This window comes from Microcaecilia unicolor, chromosome 1 (assembly GCF_901765095.1).
Source record: "Microcaecilia unicolor chromosome 1, aMicUni1.1, whole genome shotgun sequence".
In the NCBI taxonomy this organism is placed as follows: domain Eukaryota; kingdom Metazoa; phylum Chordata; class Amphibia; order Gymnophiona; family Siphonopidae; genus Microcaecilia; species Microcaecilia unicolor.
Window position 1 is genome coordinate 553771656 of NC_044031.1, and position 21551 is coordinate 553793206.

The window sequence follows — 21551 nt, forward strand, 5'->3', positions numbered from 1 at the left end:
AAAATAGGGAGAGAAAAAACCCGAACCGAGGCCTCAAAAAGGCCTACCCCGAAAGCGAAAGGAAACTTACGCGGGGCAAAAGCTGGAAACACGGGAAAGGGGTAAAGACCGTAAAGGTCTTTTTCTATTATATATATATATTTTTTTTTCTCAGCGAAAAACGCGAAGACGCACGAGGGTCAACTTTGAAGGGCGCGAAACGGCGCAAAACACGACCGTCCCGAGCGCGGACAAAAGAAGACTGACGAACACGAGCCGGCCGCGCATGCGCGGTGCGCATCGGCGCGCGAGGACTAGCAAAGGCCTTTGCTAGTAAAGTTTCCAATTGGAGGGGCTGCCGTGGACGTCACCCATCAGTGAGAACAAGCAGCCTGCTTGTCCTCTGAGAATGAGTTATATAGTTATACAGACTCCTCTCTTATTTCATCAGGGGTCTAAGATTTAATCATTGATTGGCAATAAGGATTTAAACCTAAACCCACCAAGGCCAGTAATTTACATTCTTGTCACACTCTCACCCGTCTCATAGAAAACTCTATTGACCAAGCTGTTTTTCCATAAACCATGCAATTACTGATTTAATAAATTTCTTATTCTGTATGAACTGCATTTTTTTGGTGTATTGCTATTATAGCTGATAGTATTGTACTACCACCGTGCAATGCATGGGTAGAGCACAACAATTGTGAATATGCCTCAAATAGATCATTCTAAAATTGCTTGATTTATATAGTTTATTGAACTTTATAAATAGCTTGTACAAGTACCAATTGTTTCTTTTTCTGTTGAATGGTTTCACGATCCCAGCCAACACCTTTGATACATCAAGGATACATCAAAAGATTCTGAAAAGATGTGCACTGGCTTTTAATACCTACAAATCAAAAGGCCTCATCTTAGCTATCTCTTTGAGAGCAATGATTTACTACTGGTTGTGGAGTAGACTCCAAGAAGCAGTCCAAAGTGTAGCCCTCTCAAGAGCCATTTTCCCCATAAGGCTACCAGAGTCAGAGACCATGGGCTCCTCCCAACTGACTGCTCAGCTAAGGGAGGGTAGGCAGAGGTGGAGCTACTCTTCTCAATGGAGAAGGGTAGATAGTGGGGTTCCCCAGGGGTCTGTGCTGAGGCCACTGCTTTTTTTTTTTTTTTCCACTTTAAGTGTTTTTATTGAAAAGGCAGGATAACATTTGTACAACCATTTAGGTGGGATAACATCTCCCCAATGAACCAACAAATCGGATTATACATACCAATCAGTTAACGAATACTACAAAACAGCTCAATCACTATAGCTGTAACAAACTGGAAATACTACCCTACCCCCCTCTATGTTATCATACTTTGAAAAAACACTCCCCCCCTTTTCCCCTACCCCCCCCCCCCAAGCAGTGCACTGGGGTAAATAGTCCCTACCACCCCAACCCCGCCTATCCCAATCATACCTTTCCTACCCCCGTCCCCCCCTACCCCCCCACCCCTCCCTCCCCACCCTAACCTGTCTTAATTTTCGCCACCCATTCATTCAACTGGGCCCATCCTCTCCGGCGCCGCAACTCCCCATCTCTGCGGTATGCCGTAAGGCGCTCCAGCGTTATGAGTTGCTCAACTTTACCCTTCCACTCGCCCATGGAAGGGGGATCTATATTTTTCCACCTGCGGGCTACCAGGCACTTTGCCGCCGCAAAGCCCCAACGTAACATTTTACTCTGTTCCCAGGATTCCCTTTCATTATGTATTCCAAGCAAACACACCTGCGGGCTACACACCATGGACTCTCCAGTCATTTTTACCATTGCCTTCACCACCTCTATCCAAAAAGGCAATAGTAGTGAACAGGACCACCAAATATGCAAGAACGTACCCTTTTCTTTTCCACATCTCCAGCACTGGTCAGAAGCAGTAGGGTACATCCGCTTGATTCTCTCAGGAGTATAGTACCATCTGGAAAGTACCTTATATGCATTCTCCTGCACTAGCGCACATGTAGAGGCCTTCTGTACCTCCCCACATATCCGTTCCCATTCCTGATCACTAAACCTACAACTTAAATCTGATTCCCATGCACCTTGGAAGCAGAATGGAGTGGGGTCACTACCTCTGATGAATCTATATAGCACCGAGATAGTCCTAGGCACCCTCTGCAATATACCCCATAAATTCTCCAGGCTCTCTCTTTCTTGGGCGTAAACCCCCCTCCACCCCATTGTTCCCATGAATAGTTTAATCTGAACATATGAAAAATAATCTCCTTCTAGGAGACCATGTTGTTCCTTCAATTCCTCAAAACTTTTTATCCTTCCTCCCTGTAGTAGATCCCGGAAGCAAGAAAGGCCCAGACGATCCCATCTCAAAAAGACTCTATTATCTTTCCCAGCCCCGAATTTCGGCTCCCATCGGATCTCAGCCCTAGTTGATACTCCCTCTGTCTGTCCCCACTCTCTCCGAAACTCCTCCCATATCCGTAGGAGGTGCCGAACAAATGGATTTTCCACCCCAACTAACCTTTCCCCCAATCCCTCTGTTGTCCATAAGAGTGATGCTAAGCCCCTCTGCGGGAAATACTCCTGTTCCACCCGCCCCACTAACTTTAATGGTTTCTTTTCCCACTCCACAACCATCTTAACCTGAGCCGCCTGATAATACCATTCCAATCGCGGTACAGCTCTACCTCCTCTTTCTATTTCTCCCCATAGCACTTTCCCTGCTAAACGCGGGTGTTTACCCCCCCAGGCAAATTGAAGGATTTGACGTTGTAACTTACGCAACATCTCCTTGGGCACTGCCACCGGCAAGCTCTGGAATAAAAACAGCATTCTAGGTAAGATATTCATTTTAATAACCGCCATCCTCCCCCACCATGACAACCACATACCCTTCCACCGGGACAACTCCAGCCGGACGCGGTGTATAAGTTTCCCATAATTAAGGTCGAAGATTTTATTTTGGTCCCTGGGCACCAGAACCCCCAAATATCTGAAGTGGTTCTTAGCCCACTTGAAGGCAAACCTACTTTTCAAGCGAATTTCCACATCCTGGGGGACCGAAATGCCCACAACCTCACACTTGTCCATATTGACTCGCAACCCCGTATACCTCCCAAACTCACCCAGCACTTCCCTTACCACCTCTAATGTGGTCTCTGGTTCTGTCACATAAAGTAACATGTCATCAGCATAAAGGGCCACTCGATGTTCCTTCTTTCCCAATCTAAACCCCCGGTACCTAGGGTGACAGCGAAACATCACAGCTAGGGGCTCAATATATATGGCAAATAACAGAGGTGACAGGGGGCATCCCTGCCTAGTCCCCCGCCCTATTGCGAAGAGTGGTGTATATTGGCCATTGATCTGAATGCAAGCTCTTGGGGCTCTATATAAAGCTGTTATCCACCTACAAAAATTCCCTCCTATACCCATACGCCGCATCACCTCTCCCAGAAACCCCCAGTCCACCCTATCGAACGCTTTTTCTGCGTCTATTGCTAACATCAAGGCCCCTGGGAGTCTCTGTTGTGCCTCCCACTGTAGGTGAAGAGTACGGCGTATGTTATCTCCCACCTGTCGACCCGGAATGAATCCTGATTGGTCCTCTCCTATCAATCCCGGTAGAACCCGTCCTAGCCTATTGGCCAGAACTTTAGCCACTATCTTCACATCGATATTTAATAAGGAAATGGGGCGGTATGAACCACAAGTGGTGGGATCTTTACCTGGTTTTAACAGCAATGAGATCCCCGCCTCCATCATTGAATTCGCAAAATCTTGTCCCTCCAAAACCCCGTTCCCTAATCTAATAAGCTGCGGTCCCAGTTCTTCAGCATAACATTTATAAAATCGCGCAGTGAAGCCATCTAAGCCCGGGGCCTTCCCATTCGGAAGATTCTTAATTACCCCTTGCACTTCCCCCCATCTGATCGGCTCATCCAATCTAGCTCGCTCCGCTGCCTCCAGACTTGGAAGCTGTATCTGATCAAGATATGACTCCAACCCTACCTTGTCCATAGCCTCCCCAGCTTTATATAACTGTTCGTAGTAAGACCTAAAGCTTTTGGCTATATCTGCATCTGTATAGTACCACCTACCCCTTTCATCCTTAAGTCTTTGTATAAGAGTCTTAACCCGCTTTGCCCTCAACTTACGAGCCAGAAGCGCACTGGGTTTGTTCGCAAACTCAAAGATCTTCTGCTTCCATTTGGTTTGCATATATTCTATCTCTATCATCTGCAACTGTGCCAGTGCCCCCCGTACCTCCCTGAGTTCCTCCCCCACCTTCTTTGTGGGCTGCCTTTTATGTTGTTTCTCCAGACGCACTAAACGTGTATGCAACTCCAAAGATTTCCGACCGCTTTCCCTCTTTTTCCGAGCCCCCCATTTAATGAACGTGCCCCTCACCACTGCCTTCATTGCGTCCCATAAAGATCCATCCGAGACTTCACCATTGTCATTAAACTGGTAATAGTCCTTTATAGCGCTCCTGACATCTTCTCTCACTGTCTCATCCCCCAACAGGGTTTCATTTAGCTTCCAAGTCCCTCCCCTCTTTCTACCTACTAACCCCTTTAACCTAATCCAGACAGGAGCATGATCAGATACCTGGCACGCTTCTATCTCTGCCTCCTCTAACATATGCCAACTGTTGCGATGTACCCATATGCTATCCAATCTGGCATATGACTGTGCAGCATGCGAATAGTGAGTATAATTTCTTTGTGTCCCATGCAACAATCTCCATCCATCCACCACCTCGCATTCTTTCAAAAAAGACATCAAAGCCTTACGTCCCGAACCCCCTCCACCACCCCGTCCTCTGGAGTGATCCAGGTCTGCATCAGGGGCAATATTGAAATCGCCCCCTATTATCACTTGGCCTTTAATGAAATCCTGAAGTTCTCCCTTCAATGAGTCAAAAAACTGCTTCTGACCTTCATTCGGAGCATAGATGTTAATAAAAGTAATCTCCTTATCATGCAAGAATCCCCTAATTCCCATACATCTGCCACTCGAATCCCGAAATTCTTTCTGTATGTTCAGCCCGCAGGTGTTTCGCACCATAATGGCTACCCCCCCAACCCTTCTGGGTTCCCGTCCCTGGTGCGTCAATACCACCCCAAAGGACCTGTGCTGTAACAGATGTGCATCCCTCGGTCTCAGATGTGTCTCCTGAAGCAATGTCACATCCCAGTTTAACCTGTTCAATTCTTTAAATACTCTGCATCTTTTCCCCTGGTGGTTAAGCCCGTTTACATTCCAAGAACCCATCTTTAATGTGTCCCCAAGTCCCACCCCTCTCCTCCCTCTTCCCTTTGACAGTCCCCGTTCCCCTCCCCCCCCTCTACCCTTCTCCCGACCCTCCCTCCCCTCTCCCCCCACCCTTGCCGATCCCTGGAACAGCAGATCAGCCATAGTAGGAAATTAGACGTACTGTCCCTAAGGCCTATATCAATATTATCTAAGAACTTACCAATCCTTTTTCCCCACACCTCCCAGTCTACCATAAATTTCCTCTCGCCCTCCCACCCCTCATAGCCCCCTTCCATCTCCGCTCCCCTCAAACCCAATCTTCTGTCCCCCCTGTAACAAGCGTCCCAACATATAACCACATTGAGTCTTACTCCTCGCTCTCCACAAGCATTTATAGTTCAGTGAGAGACAGATCAACCCCTCCCCGTCTGGATGGTCCGTCCTCCACTGCACATCTGGTCTTCCACAGCCTCCTTTCCGCTATCCTCTTCCTCGTCCCCATCAGAGGCCACCATAGTCCGTGACAACGTATAATATTGTTGCCTCCCCCTGAGGAAAAGGAATCGCTCATGCCTCTCCCGAGGTCTATTCCTCCATCTCCACGCCTTGCTTATCAGTCTCCTTTTACTATATGTCCTAATTTGTCCCATAATCAAACCTTGTATCCTCACTGTTCTGTCTGATGACCCCAACAGTGCATCTTTTAGGAAGCTTGTTTGTCTTTACTCTTGCCTCTCTCGACCACCACTTGCCATGCAGAGTCTCGTCTAGGAACTGCTTGAGCCCGCGTGTCTGGAATCTGTACCGGAACCTCCCTGCATCCCAAGGCTCTCAATGCCGACCACGCTTCCTCTGGTGTTGTGACCTTGCGAGACTTGCCATCCACAGTGATCCAGACCGCAAAGGGGAACAGCCATCGGTATTTTATCCCCTTGGATCTCATAAACTGAGTAACTTCTTTAAATGTTCCCCGCTTCAACAACGTGGTGCGGGCCAGGTCCTGAAAAACTTCTATTTTATAGTTTTTCCATACAATCTCTTTGCTCACCCTGGCTTGCCGCAAAATCCGTTCTTTTAATGGGAAATCCTGAAAGCACACAACCACATCTCTCGGCTGAAGGGCTCCGCGAGGTCCCAGTGCTCTATGAGCCCGCTGTAGGTGTATTTCCGGGGGATGAGCCTCTGACCCAAGAGACAAGATATGTAGGCAAAGGTCTTTAACAACAACCTCGCAGTTGGCAAAAATGTCTAGTTCAGGGATACCCTTAAACCTGAGGTTGTTACGCCGTGACCTGTTTTCGAGGTCCTCCACTTGGTCTCTGAGCTGGCTCAACTCCCCCTGTTCCTCTGCTGCTTTTCGGCGCATCGAATCCACTTCTGACTGTAGGGCCACCATCCCCTCCTCCACTTCACTCACTCGGGACCCCAAGTCATGCACCTCAGCTCTTATTTCTTTGAGAGCATTCTGGACATCCAACCTAATCCCCTCAAAGTTTGTTTTTAAGTCCTGGAGCAGCCCAGCCACATCAGACTGCAGCATGCAGGCTGCCACTGCCGTTTCTTCGACCCTTACCGCAGGTTCCTGCACTTCGGAGGCGGTCGCCATCTTGGCTCCTTTCAGCTCCGGCCCCACTTTTCCTTCGCCCGTTGTTTCGCGCCGGTCCGAGGTGTAGCGAAAGCGCTCCAATGTTTTTTTTGGAGGCATAGCCCGGAGGAACGTCCTGCTTCACTCCCGATCCGTTTTTCACCGTGAGGGTAAGCTTTTTAGCGCCACTTCTTTTCAGCCCCGGCGGAGCTCTTCGATTAGACCTCCACGTTGGATCGTGACGTCATTTCCTCTCCGAGGCCACTGCTTTTTAACATATTTATAAGTGATCTAGAAATGGGAGTAACTAGTGAAGAAATTAAATTTGCTGACACAAAGTTATTCAAAGTAGTTAAATCACAAGAGGATTGTGAAAAATTACAGAAGACCTTATGAGACTGGGCGTCTAAATGGCAGATGACGTTTAATGTAAGCAAGTGCAAAGTGATGCATGTGGGAAAGAGGAACCCGAATTATAGCTACGTCATGCAAGTTTCCACGTTACGAGTCACAGACCAAGAAAGTGATCTAGGTGTCGTCATTGATGATACGTTGAAACCTTCTGCTCAGAAAGCAAATAGAATGTTAGGTATTATTAGGAAAGGAATGGAAAACAAAAATGAGGATGTTATAATGCCTTTGTATCGCTCCATGGTTTGACTGCACCTCGAATATTGTGTTCAATTCTGGTTGCCACATCTCAAAAAAGATATAGTGGAATTAGAAAAGGTGCAGAGAAGGGTGACGAAAATGATAAAGGGGATGGGACGACTTCCCTGTGAGGAAAGGCTACAGCAGTTAGGGCTCTTCAGCTTGGAGAAAAGGCGGCTGAGGGGAGATATGATAGAGGTCTATAAAATAATGAGTGGAGTTGAACGGGTAGATGTAAAGCGTCTGTTTACGTTTTCCAAAAATACTAGGACTAGGGGGCATGCGATGAAGCTAAAATGTAGTAAATTTAAAACGAATCGGAGAAAATCTTTCTTCACTCAACGTGTAATTAAACTCTGGAGTTCGTTGTCAAAGAATGTGGTAAAGGCGGTTAGCTTAGCGGAGTTTAAAAAAGGTTTGGCCAACTTCCTAAAGGAAAAGTCCATAGGCCGTTATTAAATGGACTTGGAGAAAATCCACTATTTCTGGGATAAGCAGTATAAAATGTTTTGTACTTTTGGGGGATCTTGCCAGGTATTTGTGACCTGGATTGGTCATTGTTGGAAAAAGGATGCTGGGCTTGATGGACCTTTTGTCTTTCCCAGTATGGCAATACTTATGTACTAAAAATGAGGACATTATAATGCCTTTGTATCAGCCCATGGTGCGACCGCACCTCGAATATTGTGTTCAATTCTGGTCACCGAATCTCAAAAAAGACATAGTGGAATTAGATAAGGGCAACGAAAATGATAAAGGGGATGGGACAACTTCCCTATGATGAAAGGTTGAAGCAGAAAGGGCTCTTCAGCTTGGAGAAAAGACAGCTGAGCAGAGATATGATAGAGGTCTATAAAATAATGAGTGGAGTGGAACGTGAATCGTCTGTTTACTCTTTCCAAAAACACTAGGACTAGGGGGCATGTAGTACATTTAAAACGAATCTGAGAACATTTTTCTTCACTCAACGTGTAATTCAACTCTGGAATTCATTGCCAGAGAATGTGGTAAAGGCGGTTAGCTTAGCGGGGTTTTAAAAAGGGTTGGGCAGCTTCCTAAAGGAAAAGTCCACAGACCATTATTAAAATGCCTTGGGGAAAATCCACTGATTATTTCTGGAATAAGCAGCATAAAATGTATTGAACTTTTTATTTTTATCTTGTCAGGTATTTGTGGCCTGGATTGACCACTTTTGGAAACAAGATGCTGGGCTCCATGTACCTCTGGTCTGTCCCAGTGTGGCAATACTTATGTATTTAGTCTAGAAACAAAAAAAATACTAAGGAGAAGCTTGGTATCAACTGAAATTTCAAACCTGCCAGGAATCAAGTTTTGGTTGACCACTGGAATGATTATTCACATTGAAGAAACCAACCATGTTCTCGAAGTCAGCACTGGTACCAAGCTCCATATCATATTCAGTTCCAGCAACCAAGTTAAAAATATCCACGAGCAGACTGCTGGAGGCAACCATCAGCATCATGGTGCCCAAACTTTGTCTGAATATATCTGAAGCAAAGACCTCCATGACCATGAGTAGTCTGTTTAATCTTGAACAAACATCTTAAGGAACATAACTGGGGTTGATATTGTAGGGGCTAAATGTTTACAAAGGTCATGCAAATGAAAGTCCTGAAGCCCAGGAAATAGCAACTGAATGATCTGCATGGACCAGCCTCTGAACAAAAGAAAATAATTTCCTTTGGATGTGACTATTTTGGAGCATGGGACAATGCTAGCCACACAGGAGCCCTTAAAATAATGTGCTGACAAGGTATAGAGAGACAAAAATGTCTCAGTATGAAGATAATTAGTTACCTCCAAGTAGAGTCCTTCAAATTGCAAGACATAGCTGTAGTGAACAGAATTTGTCCCTACTTTATCCTTGAACTAAAGACCGAAGCAACTGAGAAAAAGACTGACAGGGCCTGGCCAACAGCACAACCTGAGTTGGTTCCCTGTGTTCATTATTCAGCACTGAGCTCTTTCCAAACAGGCAGACTTAGAGCCAGGCCCAAATCACTCCATCATATCCAGATACGTGCCACATAGAGAAGTCATGGTTTTCACGCAGACATTTGTAGCATTCCTCATTAAAATCTGTAATGGATGTTGTCTGACAGCACGCCAACATCACCTGCTTGCTCTTTGGCCACAGTAAGAAAAATAATTTGACACACTTAAAGGAAGCGAAAAACAACTAGGCTATAAATATCAAACACTGTATAGCACAGCCATGGTTATATAATTGCTTTAGGACTGCAACTATGAAGAAAAAATAAACTTGAAAAGGGACAATAAATTTAACTACAGAGGAAATAAGCAAATGTAAAATAGTGAAAGTCAAAAAAAAAAAAAGAAATGTGGTCAAAGTCTCACTGGATATTCTCCTCAACAGATCAGGTACAAGCAAGACTGTCTGAATGCAAGAAACCAAGGCTTCCTGTGATAGCTGTGGAAGAAGACTGCAGCTTAACACTTGCACATCTGTGTGGAAGATTGTCTGCTAGTTATCAGAGAAACAAGAAATAACAGATTCAGAGTAGTCACTGAACAAACATCCTTCCAGGCATATCTGCTCTTAGCATCCGACTTCCCTTTAAGGCTCTCTTGCTCATTTAAATGAGTTTACCCATCTGGTTTGGTAACTACAGCGATCTCCCATCTTGCCCATCCCTTGTGACATAATACTGACACTGCAATGCTCATCTAGTCTATTTTCTCTGTCCACTGCAATATACATCAGCCTACTTGAGTTGCAGTATTAATCTTAAAAATTAATGTGAAACTTTGAGCTGATTTAATTTTGGCCAATGGGCCTTGCAAGGGAATATTTTTGTTGCCCATGAATATCTAAAATATTAATTTTTTAAGCTCTTATACATGGAAATTCATCAAAATAACACATTCTCATCCTTGAGCACCATTACCCTATTAATTGTGCACTGACATAATTAGCTTTCAGGAGGCTTTTATTTTTAATTTGCAAAGCTAGGAGCAACTGGAAGAGTCACAAAGTTGCCCAAAGGCATATGTTCCCCTAACTTAAGCATTTGCATATGATAATTGGTAGCCCACAGATGTGGCCAAAGCCACTCATGATGCCCAGTACCAAACTCATGCCAACATGATGGGGGCACATAATGAAGCACAACAGTACCAAGTCCAACCCTGGGTATGTTGGGAGGAGCTCTGCACGTCAGAACACTTCTAGAGCCTTAGTCTTCACTCCCAGTCCTGGAGGGCTGCCAACAAGTCAGGTTTTCAGGGTATCCCTAATGAATATTTATGAGCAAGATTTACATGCCTACTACCTCCACTGTATATGAATATCTTTCATGCATATTCATTACAGAAATCCTGAAAACCTGACCTGTTGGTGGCCCTACAGGACTGGGAGTGAAGATCACTGCTCAAGGGGAACCATGCCAAGCAGAACGTTCTAGAGCTCTACACAAGCTTTTTTAGATTCTATCCTTACAAGTAAAGCAAAATCTATGTAACACTTACTTAATCTCAGTAGTTTTACTAGCTTTCTCCATGTTTTTCAAGCTCTCTGGTGAACGGAGTTGGAATCTACAGCTGTCATTCATGTTCCATACAGATTCCATTAAAACACCCACTTTAGGTATTCCAGCACTAATGGAAAATGCTACAGCTCCAGCATGATAGAGGGGGTTATTTCGCAAGCATACCTGTTGAATTAGAAATAAAACAAGGAACTATATTTACTGCTGCATGATATAATTTCAGAATTGAAATATTTCTTGGCCCTAACTCATGAGTGGTGTACTCGGACACTTATTTTATTTTTTTTTTGTTTTTGTTACATTTGTACCCCGCACTTTCCCACTCATGGCAGGCTCAATGCGGCTTACATGGGGCAATGGAGGGTTAAGTGACTTGCCCAGAGTCACAAGGAGCTGCCTGTGCCTGAAGTGGAAATTGAACTCAGTTTCACAGTTCCCCAGGACCAAAGTCCACCACCCTAACCACTAGGCCACTCCTCCACTCACTTATAATTGCACAATCTATCTCCAGTCAATACGCACTATTTATGAGTAACAGACCTATAACAAATCAGCTTGATACATACATACAACCTGAAATGAAGTGAAAGCAGATGGACAAACGGAGGCATCTACAGACATTTTAACAAACCATATAATTTCATCATTTTGTGCCGTGGTTCTTTTTATCTCACAGATGCCGCTCTTGGTGGGGTTTGTATTACCTTTCATTCATAGGCGTTCAGTGCTGAATTTGAATTGACTTTTTATTTATAGACTTTTTAGCGCTGAAATAGTGTAGAATTTAATTTAATACCCTTTAAGAGAATGTTTTATTACAACTTTATCCATTTTCTACTTTTCAAGTTGGCTTTTTTATTGGTTTTATTTTTCATGGCTAAGCACTCTTTCACGGCAGATGAAGTCAGGACATTCGTGGACAATTTATCTTGTTTATACCTTTTACATTCTTAGATGCTTTCCCAAGTACTAAGCCTCCCTCTTTTTGATTTTGTACACGTTGTTCTGGCAAGATTCTTAACCCTCTAATTATAGGCTCTTTAATTTTTTTTAACTACACTATTCTGAATACCTCCCAGTTAAGTACATCGTGTGCACATTAACTTGGCACTCTTTAGGCATTTTCTTTCATGTATCCATTTTTTGCATACATCCTTTTAGATATGTTTTGGAAAGTGCTTGCCCCTAAGTGGTAGTAACCATTTCTATGACAGTAATTTTCTATACCTAGAACTCTTTTTCCATAACAACATGCATGTTTATCATTTTTTCCGCTCTCCGTATTAGTACACCTTTTTCTCTCTCTTCTTATATGAGTTTTTTTCCCCCATATGAGTGTTTCTGTATATCTACATTTTCATTAGAGATTGGTATGGGTTTTTTTCTCCCTTATGTAGGATTTTCAACTGTACCTTTGTACAGGTAACAAGGTAACATCATTCTATTATATTAAAAGATTAGTGGTCTAGCACTTTATTTGTATTCATCTTCTAAGTTACATGAACAATTTGTTGACATCATATTATTGGTGTATTTGATTCGAAGAAGCTTATTACTCATCATTACCCTCTTAGTTTTCCTGTTATTGTACATGAGTTTTATTCGTTTATATACGTAGTTTTATTACTCTCATCATGTTATAATTTAAATGAGCGTGTTTTGTTTTACAACTTTCATGCTTTTGTTTTATGAAACTTTCATTATCTAATATATTGTGATTTTTTTCAAATTTTTCAAAATAGTTTCATCATTTTTAATTGTTTATATTATATGTTTGTATCTGGTTCTTAATGTCTTGTAGACTCCTAAGACAGGTTCTTTGGCGCCAAAAACAGCAGCTGTGTCGAGTCATTTGGTGTTCTCCAATAATGATTTGGAATTATATATACACGTCTCCCTCGTTGCTTGGAAAGCGCCAGCTTGCCCTACTCCCTTTTTCTTCATCCCAATGTTTGCCTTTCATCTTTCTCATTTTTATGTACATTTTTTTAAGACGCTTTCAAACTTCGGAGAAATTTGGAGTATCTGAAGTGATACAATACATTTTTGTGACACTTATGAGTTATTTTGTCACCGCTTAAAGCATGGTTTATCTGACAATTTCTGAAATCATTCATAACGTGTTTTTTTTTAATTAATATGCTGAGATACAGTACTTTCCATTACAACAACATAACACATTAATCAGAGTTCAGAGAAATTATCCCTTACAGACCATTTAAAGTGATCCCACTATGAAGCTCTCCAGCAGAATTTGTACTACTACTTGGAATTATAGTGTTAGATCTTAAAGGTAATGGAAGTAAGAACATTCCAAATAATAGTCTATTTTTATTTTTGATTTAGTTCACACCTTTATTCAGGTGAGTTACATTCAGATACACTAGGTATTGACCTGTCTCCAAAGGTCTTACAATTCAAGTTTGTACCTGAGGCAATGGAGGGTTAAGTGACTTCCCAAGATCATAAACAGCAGAATCAGGATTTAATCAGTATTAGTTATCAATAGAAATCAAACAAAATAAAACATGGAAAAGAAAATAAGATGATACCTTTTTTATTGGACATAACTTAATACATTTCTTGATTAGCTTTCGAAGGTTGCCCTTCTTCGTCAGATCGGAAATAAGACCTAATACTGCCCCCTATGACCCTTGCCGCTCTGGCCTGAATGCTGCCTCATCCCCCACTCTACAATCACTAGTCAAGGATATTCTTACCCGTAGTTTTGTTTCGGGGCAATTTCCAACAGCCTGGAAGTATGCCACAGTTTGACCTAAGCAGAAAGAAAAACTCCCAGATAGGGATGTTACTAACTACCAATCAATTGCTAACCTCCCCTTTCTCTCTACAGTGGCAGAATCTCTAGTTCTTTCGCATCTCTCAGACCATGTTGATAACCTTTTCTGCCCGTCATCCATATCAGACAAGCTTCCAAACTTTCTACAGTAGAGGCAACAATAATTGCGCTGGTCATCACAGTGTTCTAAGAATCATGCTGTACTCTTGCTGTACATTATCTTTCTTCAGCATTTGATCTTGTCGATCATATCCTCCTTTTACAGAGACTGTGATCCCTTGGTGTTAACGGAACTGATTGGCTTTGGCTCTAACATATTTATAGCTCCTCTAGTGACACTTATTTCTGATTTAGGATTTGCACCTCTCCTTTATATAGATAAGATACAGATCTTAGCACCTTTCAACCAAGCTGACTCATCAGCACAACTTGTTCTGATATCTAAAATGGAGCAAATCATTCACTGGCTTGAATCTAACAGGATGAAATTTAAATCTCGCTAAATCATGAACGATATTTTCCCGTGATCCTAGTTCTATAGCTATGAATAGCCTATGTGTCTTAGGTATTTTGTGAACACCCTGGGCACAGAGGTGAGACCAAAGGGTAGCACACAGTACTGAAAATGCTGTGTTTCCAGACGGAATCGAAGATACTGTCTGTGAGCTGGCAGTATCGGGATGCGAGTATAAGCATCTGAATCATGGGAAGAAGTGTGTCCAGGGAAAGCATCCTGAACTTCTCTAGGACCAGATATTTGTTCAGGGCCCTTAGGTCTAGGATGGGACGCATCCCCCGTTTTCTTTTCCACAAGGAAGTACCTGGAATAGAATCCCAGCCCTTCTTGCCCCAGTGGCACAGGCTCGACCACACTGGCACTGAGAAGGGCGGAGAGTTCCTCTGCAAGTACCTGCTTGTGCTGGAAGCTGAAGGACTGAGCTCCCGGTGGGCAATTTGGAGGTTTTGAGATCAAATTGAGGGAGTATCCTAGCCGGACTATTTGGAGAACCCACCGGTCGGAGGTTACAAGAGGCCACCTTTGGTGAAAAAACTTCAACCTCCCTCCTACCGGCAAATCATTCGGCACGGACACTTTTATATCGGCTATGCTCGCCTGGAGCCAGTCAAAAGCCTTTCCCTTGCTTTTGCTGGGGAGCTGCAGGGGCCTGTTGAGGCGCACACTGTTGACGTGAACGAGCGCGCTAGGGCTTAGCCTGAGCAGGCTGTCGGGAAGGAGGATTGTACCTGCGCTTATTATAAGCGTAGGGAGCATTCTTCCGACCCCTGTAAAAACGTCTACCTGAAGAGGTAGATGCTGAAGGCATCCGGTGGGAGAGCTTGTCGAATGCGGTGTCCCGCTGGTGGAGCTGTTCTACCACCTGTTCGACCCGCGCACCAAAAATATTATCCTCCCAGCAAGCAGCATCCGCAATCCGCTGCTGGACTCTATTCTCCAGGTCAGAGGCACGCAGCCATGAGAGTCTGCGCATCACTATACCTTGAGCAGTGGCCCTGGACGCAACATCAAAAGTGTTGTAAACACCCCTGGACAGGAATTTGCAACACGTCTTCAGCTGCCTGACCACCTCCTGAAAAGGCTTGGCCTGCTCCAACGGGAGCTTATCGACCAAGTCTGTCAGCTGCCTCACATTGTTCCGCATGTGGATGCTCGTGTAGAGCCGGTAGGACTGAATCTTGGACCCGAGCATAGCAGAATGGTAGGCCTTCCTCCCAAAAGAGTCCAGAGTCCTAGACTCCTGTCCCGGGGGCGCCGAGGCGTAAGACGTAATCCCTAGTACTCTTGACTTTCTTGAGAGCCAGATCCACAACTCCAGAGTCATGAGGCAACTGGGTCTTCATCAACTCTGGGTCCCCGTGGATCCGATACTGGGACTCGATCTTTTTGGGAATAGTGGGATTACTTAAGGGTTTCGTCCAGTTCGCCATCAATGTCTGCTTCAGGACATTATGAAGGAAAACGGTGGACGATTCCTTAGGTGGCGAAGGATAATCCAGGACCTCGAACATCTCAGCCCTGGGCTCATCCTCAGTAACCACTGGGAAGGGAATGGCTGTAGACATTTCCTGGACAAATGACGAGAAAGACAGACTCTCAGGGGGAGAAAGCTTTCTCTCTGGCGAAGGAGTGGGATCAGAGGGAAGACCACAAGACTCCTCATCAAAGAAATATCTGGGGTCTTCCTCTGCCTTCCACGAGGCCTCACCTTTGGTATCGGACAACAGTTCTCGAACTTCGGTCCGAAGCCGAGCCCGTCTCAACGCCAAGGAACCATGTCCTCTATGGCGGTGCTGAGAAGAAGACTCCCACGCCAGCGGCGACGAAGCTCCCTCCACCAACGTCAACAGGGAGTTAACTTGGGTGGCAGCGGACGCCGATGCTGCAAGCGGTACCGGCGTCGCAGTCCTCACCACGGGTGGGGAGCCAACCGCCACATCTCTCGACAGCACCGGCAGTACTGGAACAGATGGTCGAAGCAGCCCTTACAGAATCCCTGGAAGGATGGCTCGGAGGCGCTCGTCTAGAGTGTCCGTCGAGAAAGGCTTTGGGGCCGGTACCAGTGACGAGGACAGAATCTGTCTGGGGCGCGGAGGCGGTACTGGCTGTCCGGCGCAGAGCGCATCAACACCTCCTGGATGGAAGGTGAGCGGTCCCTCCGGCGTCGACGCTTTCCGGGTGCCGATTCCCTCGGTGTCCCGGAGCTCTCGGTACCGTAACGGGAAGGTAACCGGTGACGGCGCTTCTTTGCCTTCGCTCGCACGTCAGCGGTACCAACGAGGAGGACGTGGAATCCACACATCTCCTCGGGGCCGAAGGAGGTTAGTCCCAGGAGGCCTGTACCGCAGGAGCCCTTGAGGCAGGTGGAGACCCACTCAATGGCTCACTGCTACCAGCGTGGGATCTCTGGACAGCATCACCTGCACTCCGGTCGTCGATGCACCCTCCGATGCCAACATCGATACCAGCAATGACCTCGGTACCGCTGACTCCGTCAGTGTCGAAGGACCGGACTGGGCTCCGAAAAACAGGTTCCACTGAGCTGATCTCGCTGCCTGGGTCCTCTTTTTTATTTGAAGACACAGCGTGCAGGCGTTGGGATGATGACCAGCCCCCAAACACTGAAGGCACGAGACGTGCCTATCAGTGAGCGAGATAGTCCAGCTGCACTGCGTGCACTTCTTGAAGCCGCTGGTAGGCTTCGAGAACATGGGCGGAAAAATCTCGCTAGCGAGGTCAAAATTTGCGATGGTACCGAAAACAAGACACCAAAAAGGGGAAAAACCCGTACGGGCGGCCAAAATGGCCGCTCACAACAAAGAAAGGAAACTTACGGGGAAAAACTAAAGAAATAAAGGAAAATTTTTTTTTTTAAACGAGAGAACACGAGCAAATTCGTAAACATGCCGGAACTCGGCGAAAAAGTAAAGAAAAGCATCGAAAAACGTAGCGGGGGCCTCTCTGGGACACAGAACTGCCGAAAACAGCCATCCTAAGCTGCGGAAAAGAAGAGACTGAGGAGCACACTCGCGCTACAGGCGGGAAGATGGTCGCGCATGCACAGTTCGCACATATCCACGCGGGGGCTAGCAAACTTTGTTGCTAGGAAAATCTTCCGATCTGGGGCTGCCGTCGGACGTCGCCCAATCGTGAGAACAAGCAGCCTGCTTGTCCTCTGAGAATTAAAGTATTTTCCAGCATTTTAAGTCAAACAACACAAATTCCACCTTTCAAAAACCTTAAAGCCCATTTGTTTTGGCAAGAATTTTCCAGCATTTGGTGTTAGTGAAATCATGTCCATGGTTTCTAAACCAGTTTTAACCTATGGTATTGCTGATAATATGCAATTCTCTTTGTATTGTGTAATATCTTACTCCTTTTCATCAAAGCAGATGAGTCCAGAGACAAGTAGGTTATGTCCATAGAGGGCAATACTGAACTCTGATATAGGATGGTGAACAGACCAGTCATACAGTATTTTCCTCCGTCTCAACAGGTAGATGGACAGTGTCCCTGAAGCTCCTAGGATTCTGCTGTCAGTGGCTCCTGTTCAGGTTTGCCGGTTCAGTTGAGCCTGGGTTTCTTAGGTTTTAGCCGGTGCCTTCTGGGGGTACACCATGTGGTGCCAGGCCCCTCTCCCCCTTTTTATGGCTTTTTTAATTCCATTCATAATGCTTGCTTTTTCCATTTTGGGAAAAGTATAAATAGAAGAAACAGGGCCTAGGACTCTCAAATCAATATGCAACAGATGAACTTCAGTATAACGGTTTGCCAAATCTCAGCACTAGCATTTTTTCCTCCTAATGAAATTCAATTGGCTGTACTTGATGGGAGCCTTCCTGACGAAACTGTCAACCTCGCCCAGTGGTTTGATGAAAATTATGTTTGTGGACAGATTTGCAGGGCTCTTCACGACCAGCAAAATTAGATCACCTCTGTTGTTTCCACTTCTGTGGTCGGTCAATGCTCGTGTTGACCTGGGCAACCAAGAACACAGAACACAGTGAAATCATGGCATAGAAGACTGAAGTGTTGGTTGGAAGAGCACATGTTGAGTTTATAAATTGATTGTCAAATTGCAGAAAGAGCAGAGAAATATTGAAGGTCAGATGGAATGTATAAAATAAGGTAAGCAACGAAAGAAAAAGAAAAATGATGAAAGAAGCAGTGAAGATCATATTATGTCCATTTCTGAACAGCAAACCTCTAATAATATTATAGAATTCCTATGTGGCATTGCCCACAATCTGCACTTTAATTTTTTGTACCTTGCTGTAGTTTTTCTCTTACAAAATTACACAGATTTTTACATCAGTATCCTGTTCTCTTTTGTGTAGACCAACTGTACAATTAGACCAATTGTCTTTTAGACCAACTCACCCATTAGCCATTATGAATTTTACACCAAATGTCCATTAGACCAATTGTCTGAGACCCCTGTGCCAAGGAAGGCATTCTTTTTATATAAAGCTAATTCAGTCTGCCAGTGAAATTCCCATAACTCATATTCATTTTGTCTTTTAATGCTGACTTAAGAACATAAAATGTGTGCAGTGTAAGTCAGATCAAAGGACCCTGAATCCTAGCATCCTGTCTCTGACAGAACACAATCCAAGTCTAGCTAGCAGAATTCCAAAGATACATCTTTATATAGTGCCTTTTAATCAAAAGGTTCTTTAAAATTAGTAACTGTTAAGCTTTGCTTACCTGTGTGCCAACAGTGATATTTGGCATTGAAGAAATGCCGGCACTAGACTTAGGCTTCTTATTTTTTGCTCTGGCTTTCTCAAGCATCTTTTTCCTTTGACTGAAAGGAACCACCCCCCTAGAGGAAAACAGTAACTATTATACAGGGTAAATAGAGTTATAGGTCACGCAGCTTACAAAAAAAATTATATATATAGTTTTCATTGCCAATAAAAAAGCAGAGCAAAACACAATTTTAATCAAGAACATCCTTATATTCATCTTTTCCCTCCCGTATTGAAGCTTCTTCCTGTTTCTTTTGGTTACAGCTTCATAAGCTTCCATTCATAGTTGCAGACTTTTTCCTCCTTTTAATTCATTGTTCACAATTCCATAGAACCCAAACACTGCAGCAGTTTTCTAATTGAGCAGAGGGATATACAAACTTGGGTTGCAACTGCTATCTCTTTAGAATTCCCAGAACCCACCAATCTGTGAAGCTGAAGTCAGGTAGGGAAAATCAAACCCAAACTTTTTTTTATAGAATGACATGCAATGTTGCTATTACATTATTAGGCCTACCTGGTTTATACTCTTAGCTGTCAGAGAGACAAATACTTATCTAGGCCAACAAAGTACTAAAATATTAAATACTAGAAAATACTAGCATTCCTAGCTAGCATTTATAACCTATACCTAATGTCTGCTACTATGGCCCAAAGTATATGAAATAGAGTATAGAAACTATGCCCAAAGGAGAGAGATACTTGAGTAATTTTATGGTAGGTAGCACAGTGAGGCACTGAGAAATCTGTTTTAAACAAAAGTAACACACTATGGGCTCCTTTTACTAAGCTGCAGTAGTGATTCCCAGCGTGGCAAATGCAATGAAGCCCCTCCAATTCCTAAGGGCTTCACCGCAGTTGCTGCATAAGAATCACTACAGCAGCTTAGTAAAAGGAGCCCTATATTTTCTGAAAGATATTACAAATTCTCTTGTGGTTTTCATTCTGAAGTATATCAATAGAAATCAAACAAAATAAAACATGGAAAAGAAAATAAGATACCACCTTTTTTATTGGACATAACTTAATACATTTCTTGATTAGCTTTCGAAGGTTGCCCTTCTTCGTCAGATCGGAAATAAGCAAATGTGCTAGCTGACAATGTATATAAGTGAAAACCTTCAAGCATTACTGTGACAGTCTGACAGGGTGGGAGGATGGGGGTGGGTCAGAGGTATGCATGGGGACATCAAAGCATATCATTGATATTCTAACAGGATGGGTGTGGATAGGTGAGGGGTGGGGTGATCAACAGAGACATACAGCTTTATGGTTTATAATGGCTAGGAACCCAGGTCCTTGTTAAGTCCTTTCTGTTGGGTGTTAAAATATTCAATCATTCTGACTTCAAAGGTCTTACGTTCTTGTATGGTTTTAAAGTTACCTTTCAGTATTCTCACTGTGAAATCACTGGTACAGTGTCCTGGTTCTGTGAAGTGCTGTCCCACCGTGGTGGGGGCCCTACTGGCTGTATTGTTCATATGATGTCTATGTAAATTGAATCTTGTCTTAAGCATCTGGCCTGTTTCTCCAATATAGCATCCTTCGTTACATTTTTTACACTGAATGATATATACCACATTGGAAGATGAGCAAGTGAAAGATCCCTTTATGTTGAATATCTTTCCTTTGTGGGTAACTGTGGGGTCCTGTGAAATATTTTGGCATAGTTTGCAACTGGATAAATTACAGGGACGTGTGCCCTTCTGTTCCTTTTCAGTCTGTGATGGAAGTTTACTTCTGATTAGCTTGTGTTTTAAGTTGGGTGGTTGTCGGAAAGCCAGTACTGGTGGGGATGGGAATATCTCTTTCAGTAATTCATCGTCCTGGAGTATAGATTGTAGATCTTTTCTGATTTTCCTCAGTTTTTCCAGCTCTGGATTGTATGTCACTACAAGGGGAATTCTGTCTGTGGATTTCTATTGATAACCTTAAGAGTGGACTAACACGGCTACCACACTCCTCTACATTCTGAAGTAAAAATTATTTAATAATCCCAAGCAATTATAACATAGAACTGAAGATGATTCCTAGTAACAGGAATTTTCTGAACACAAGTGGATCACATAACTGGGCTCGGCATTGAAGAAGCAGAATTAGTTTAGATGGTTTATTCTTTTATATTCCACCCATCTTACATTCTGGGCAGATTACAAAATACATATGAAATATAACTAAACAAAAACATATCTTACATATATATCAGGACATCAAAACATTTATCATAAAAACAAGACATAGGGGCCCTTTTCACTAAGGTGCACTAACAGATTTATCCTTTCTGTAACCTTCACTCAGCTTCTCTGAACATGTTAAAAGTTCCCTTTGGTAGCGGTGCTTTTAAGTCGTTGTCCCAATGGACCTCAGTTTCAGGTTCAAAATACACTGAAGAAAAACAAGTTTAAGTTTCTTCCAACAGGTTGGACTCCAAAGAAAGCTCAGCAGGTGCCGAATTCCACAACCTTAAGCCTGAAACT

The 21551-nt window shown here is 43.9% G+C and overlaps 1 protein-coding gene across 1 annotated transcript in view; it reads right to left on the minus strand.

Annotated features, from left to right (window-relative positions):
* Nucleotides 1-21551, minus strand: part of UBR5 (ubiquitin protein ligase E3 component n-recognin 5) — a 651214-nt gene that overhangs the window by 471964 nt on the left and 157699 nt on the right. The window contains 2 exon segments of the mRNA XM_030189847.1: nt 10987-11171; nt 19031-19148. Of these exon segments, the coding sequence (XP_030045707.1) occupies nt 10987-11171; nt 19031-19148 (303 nt within the window).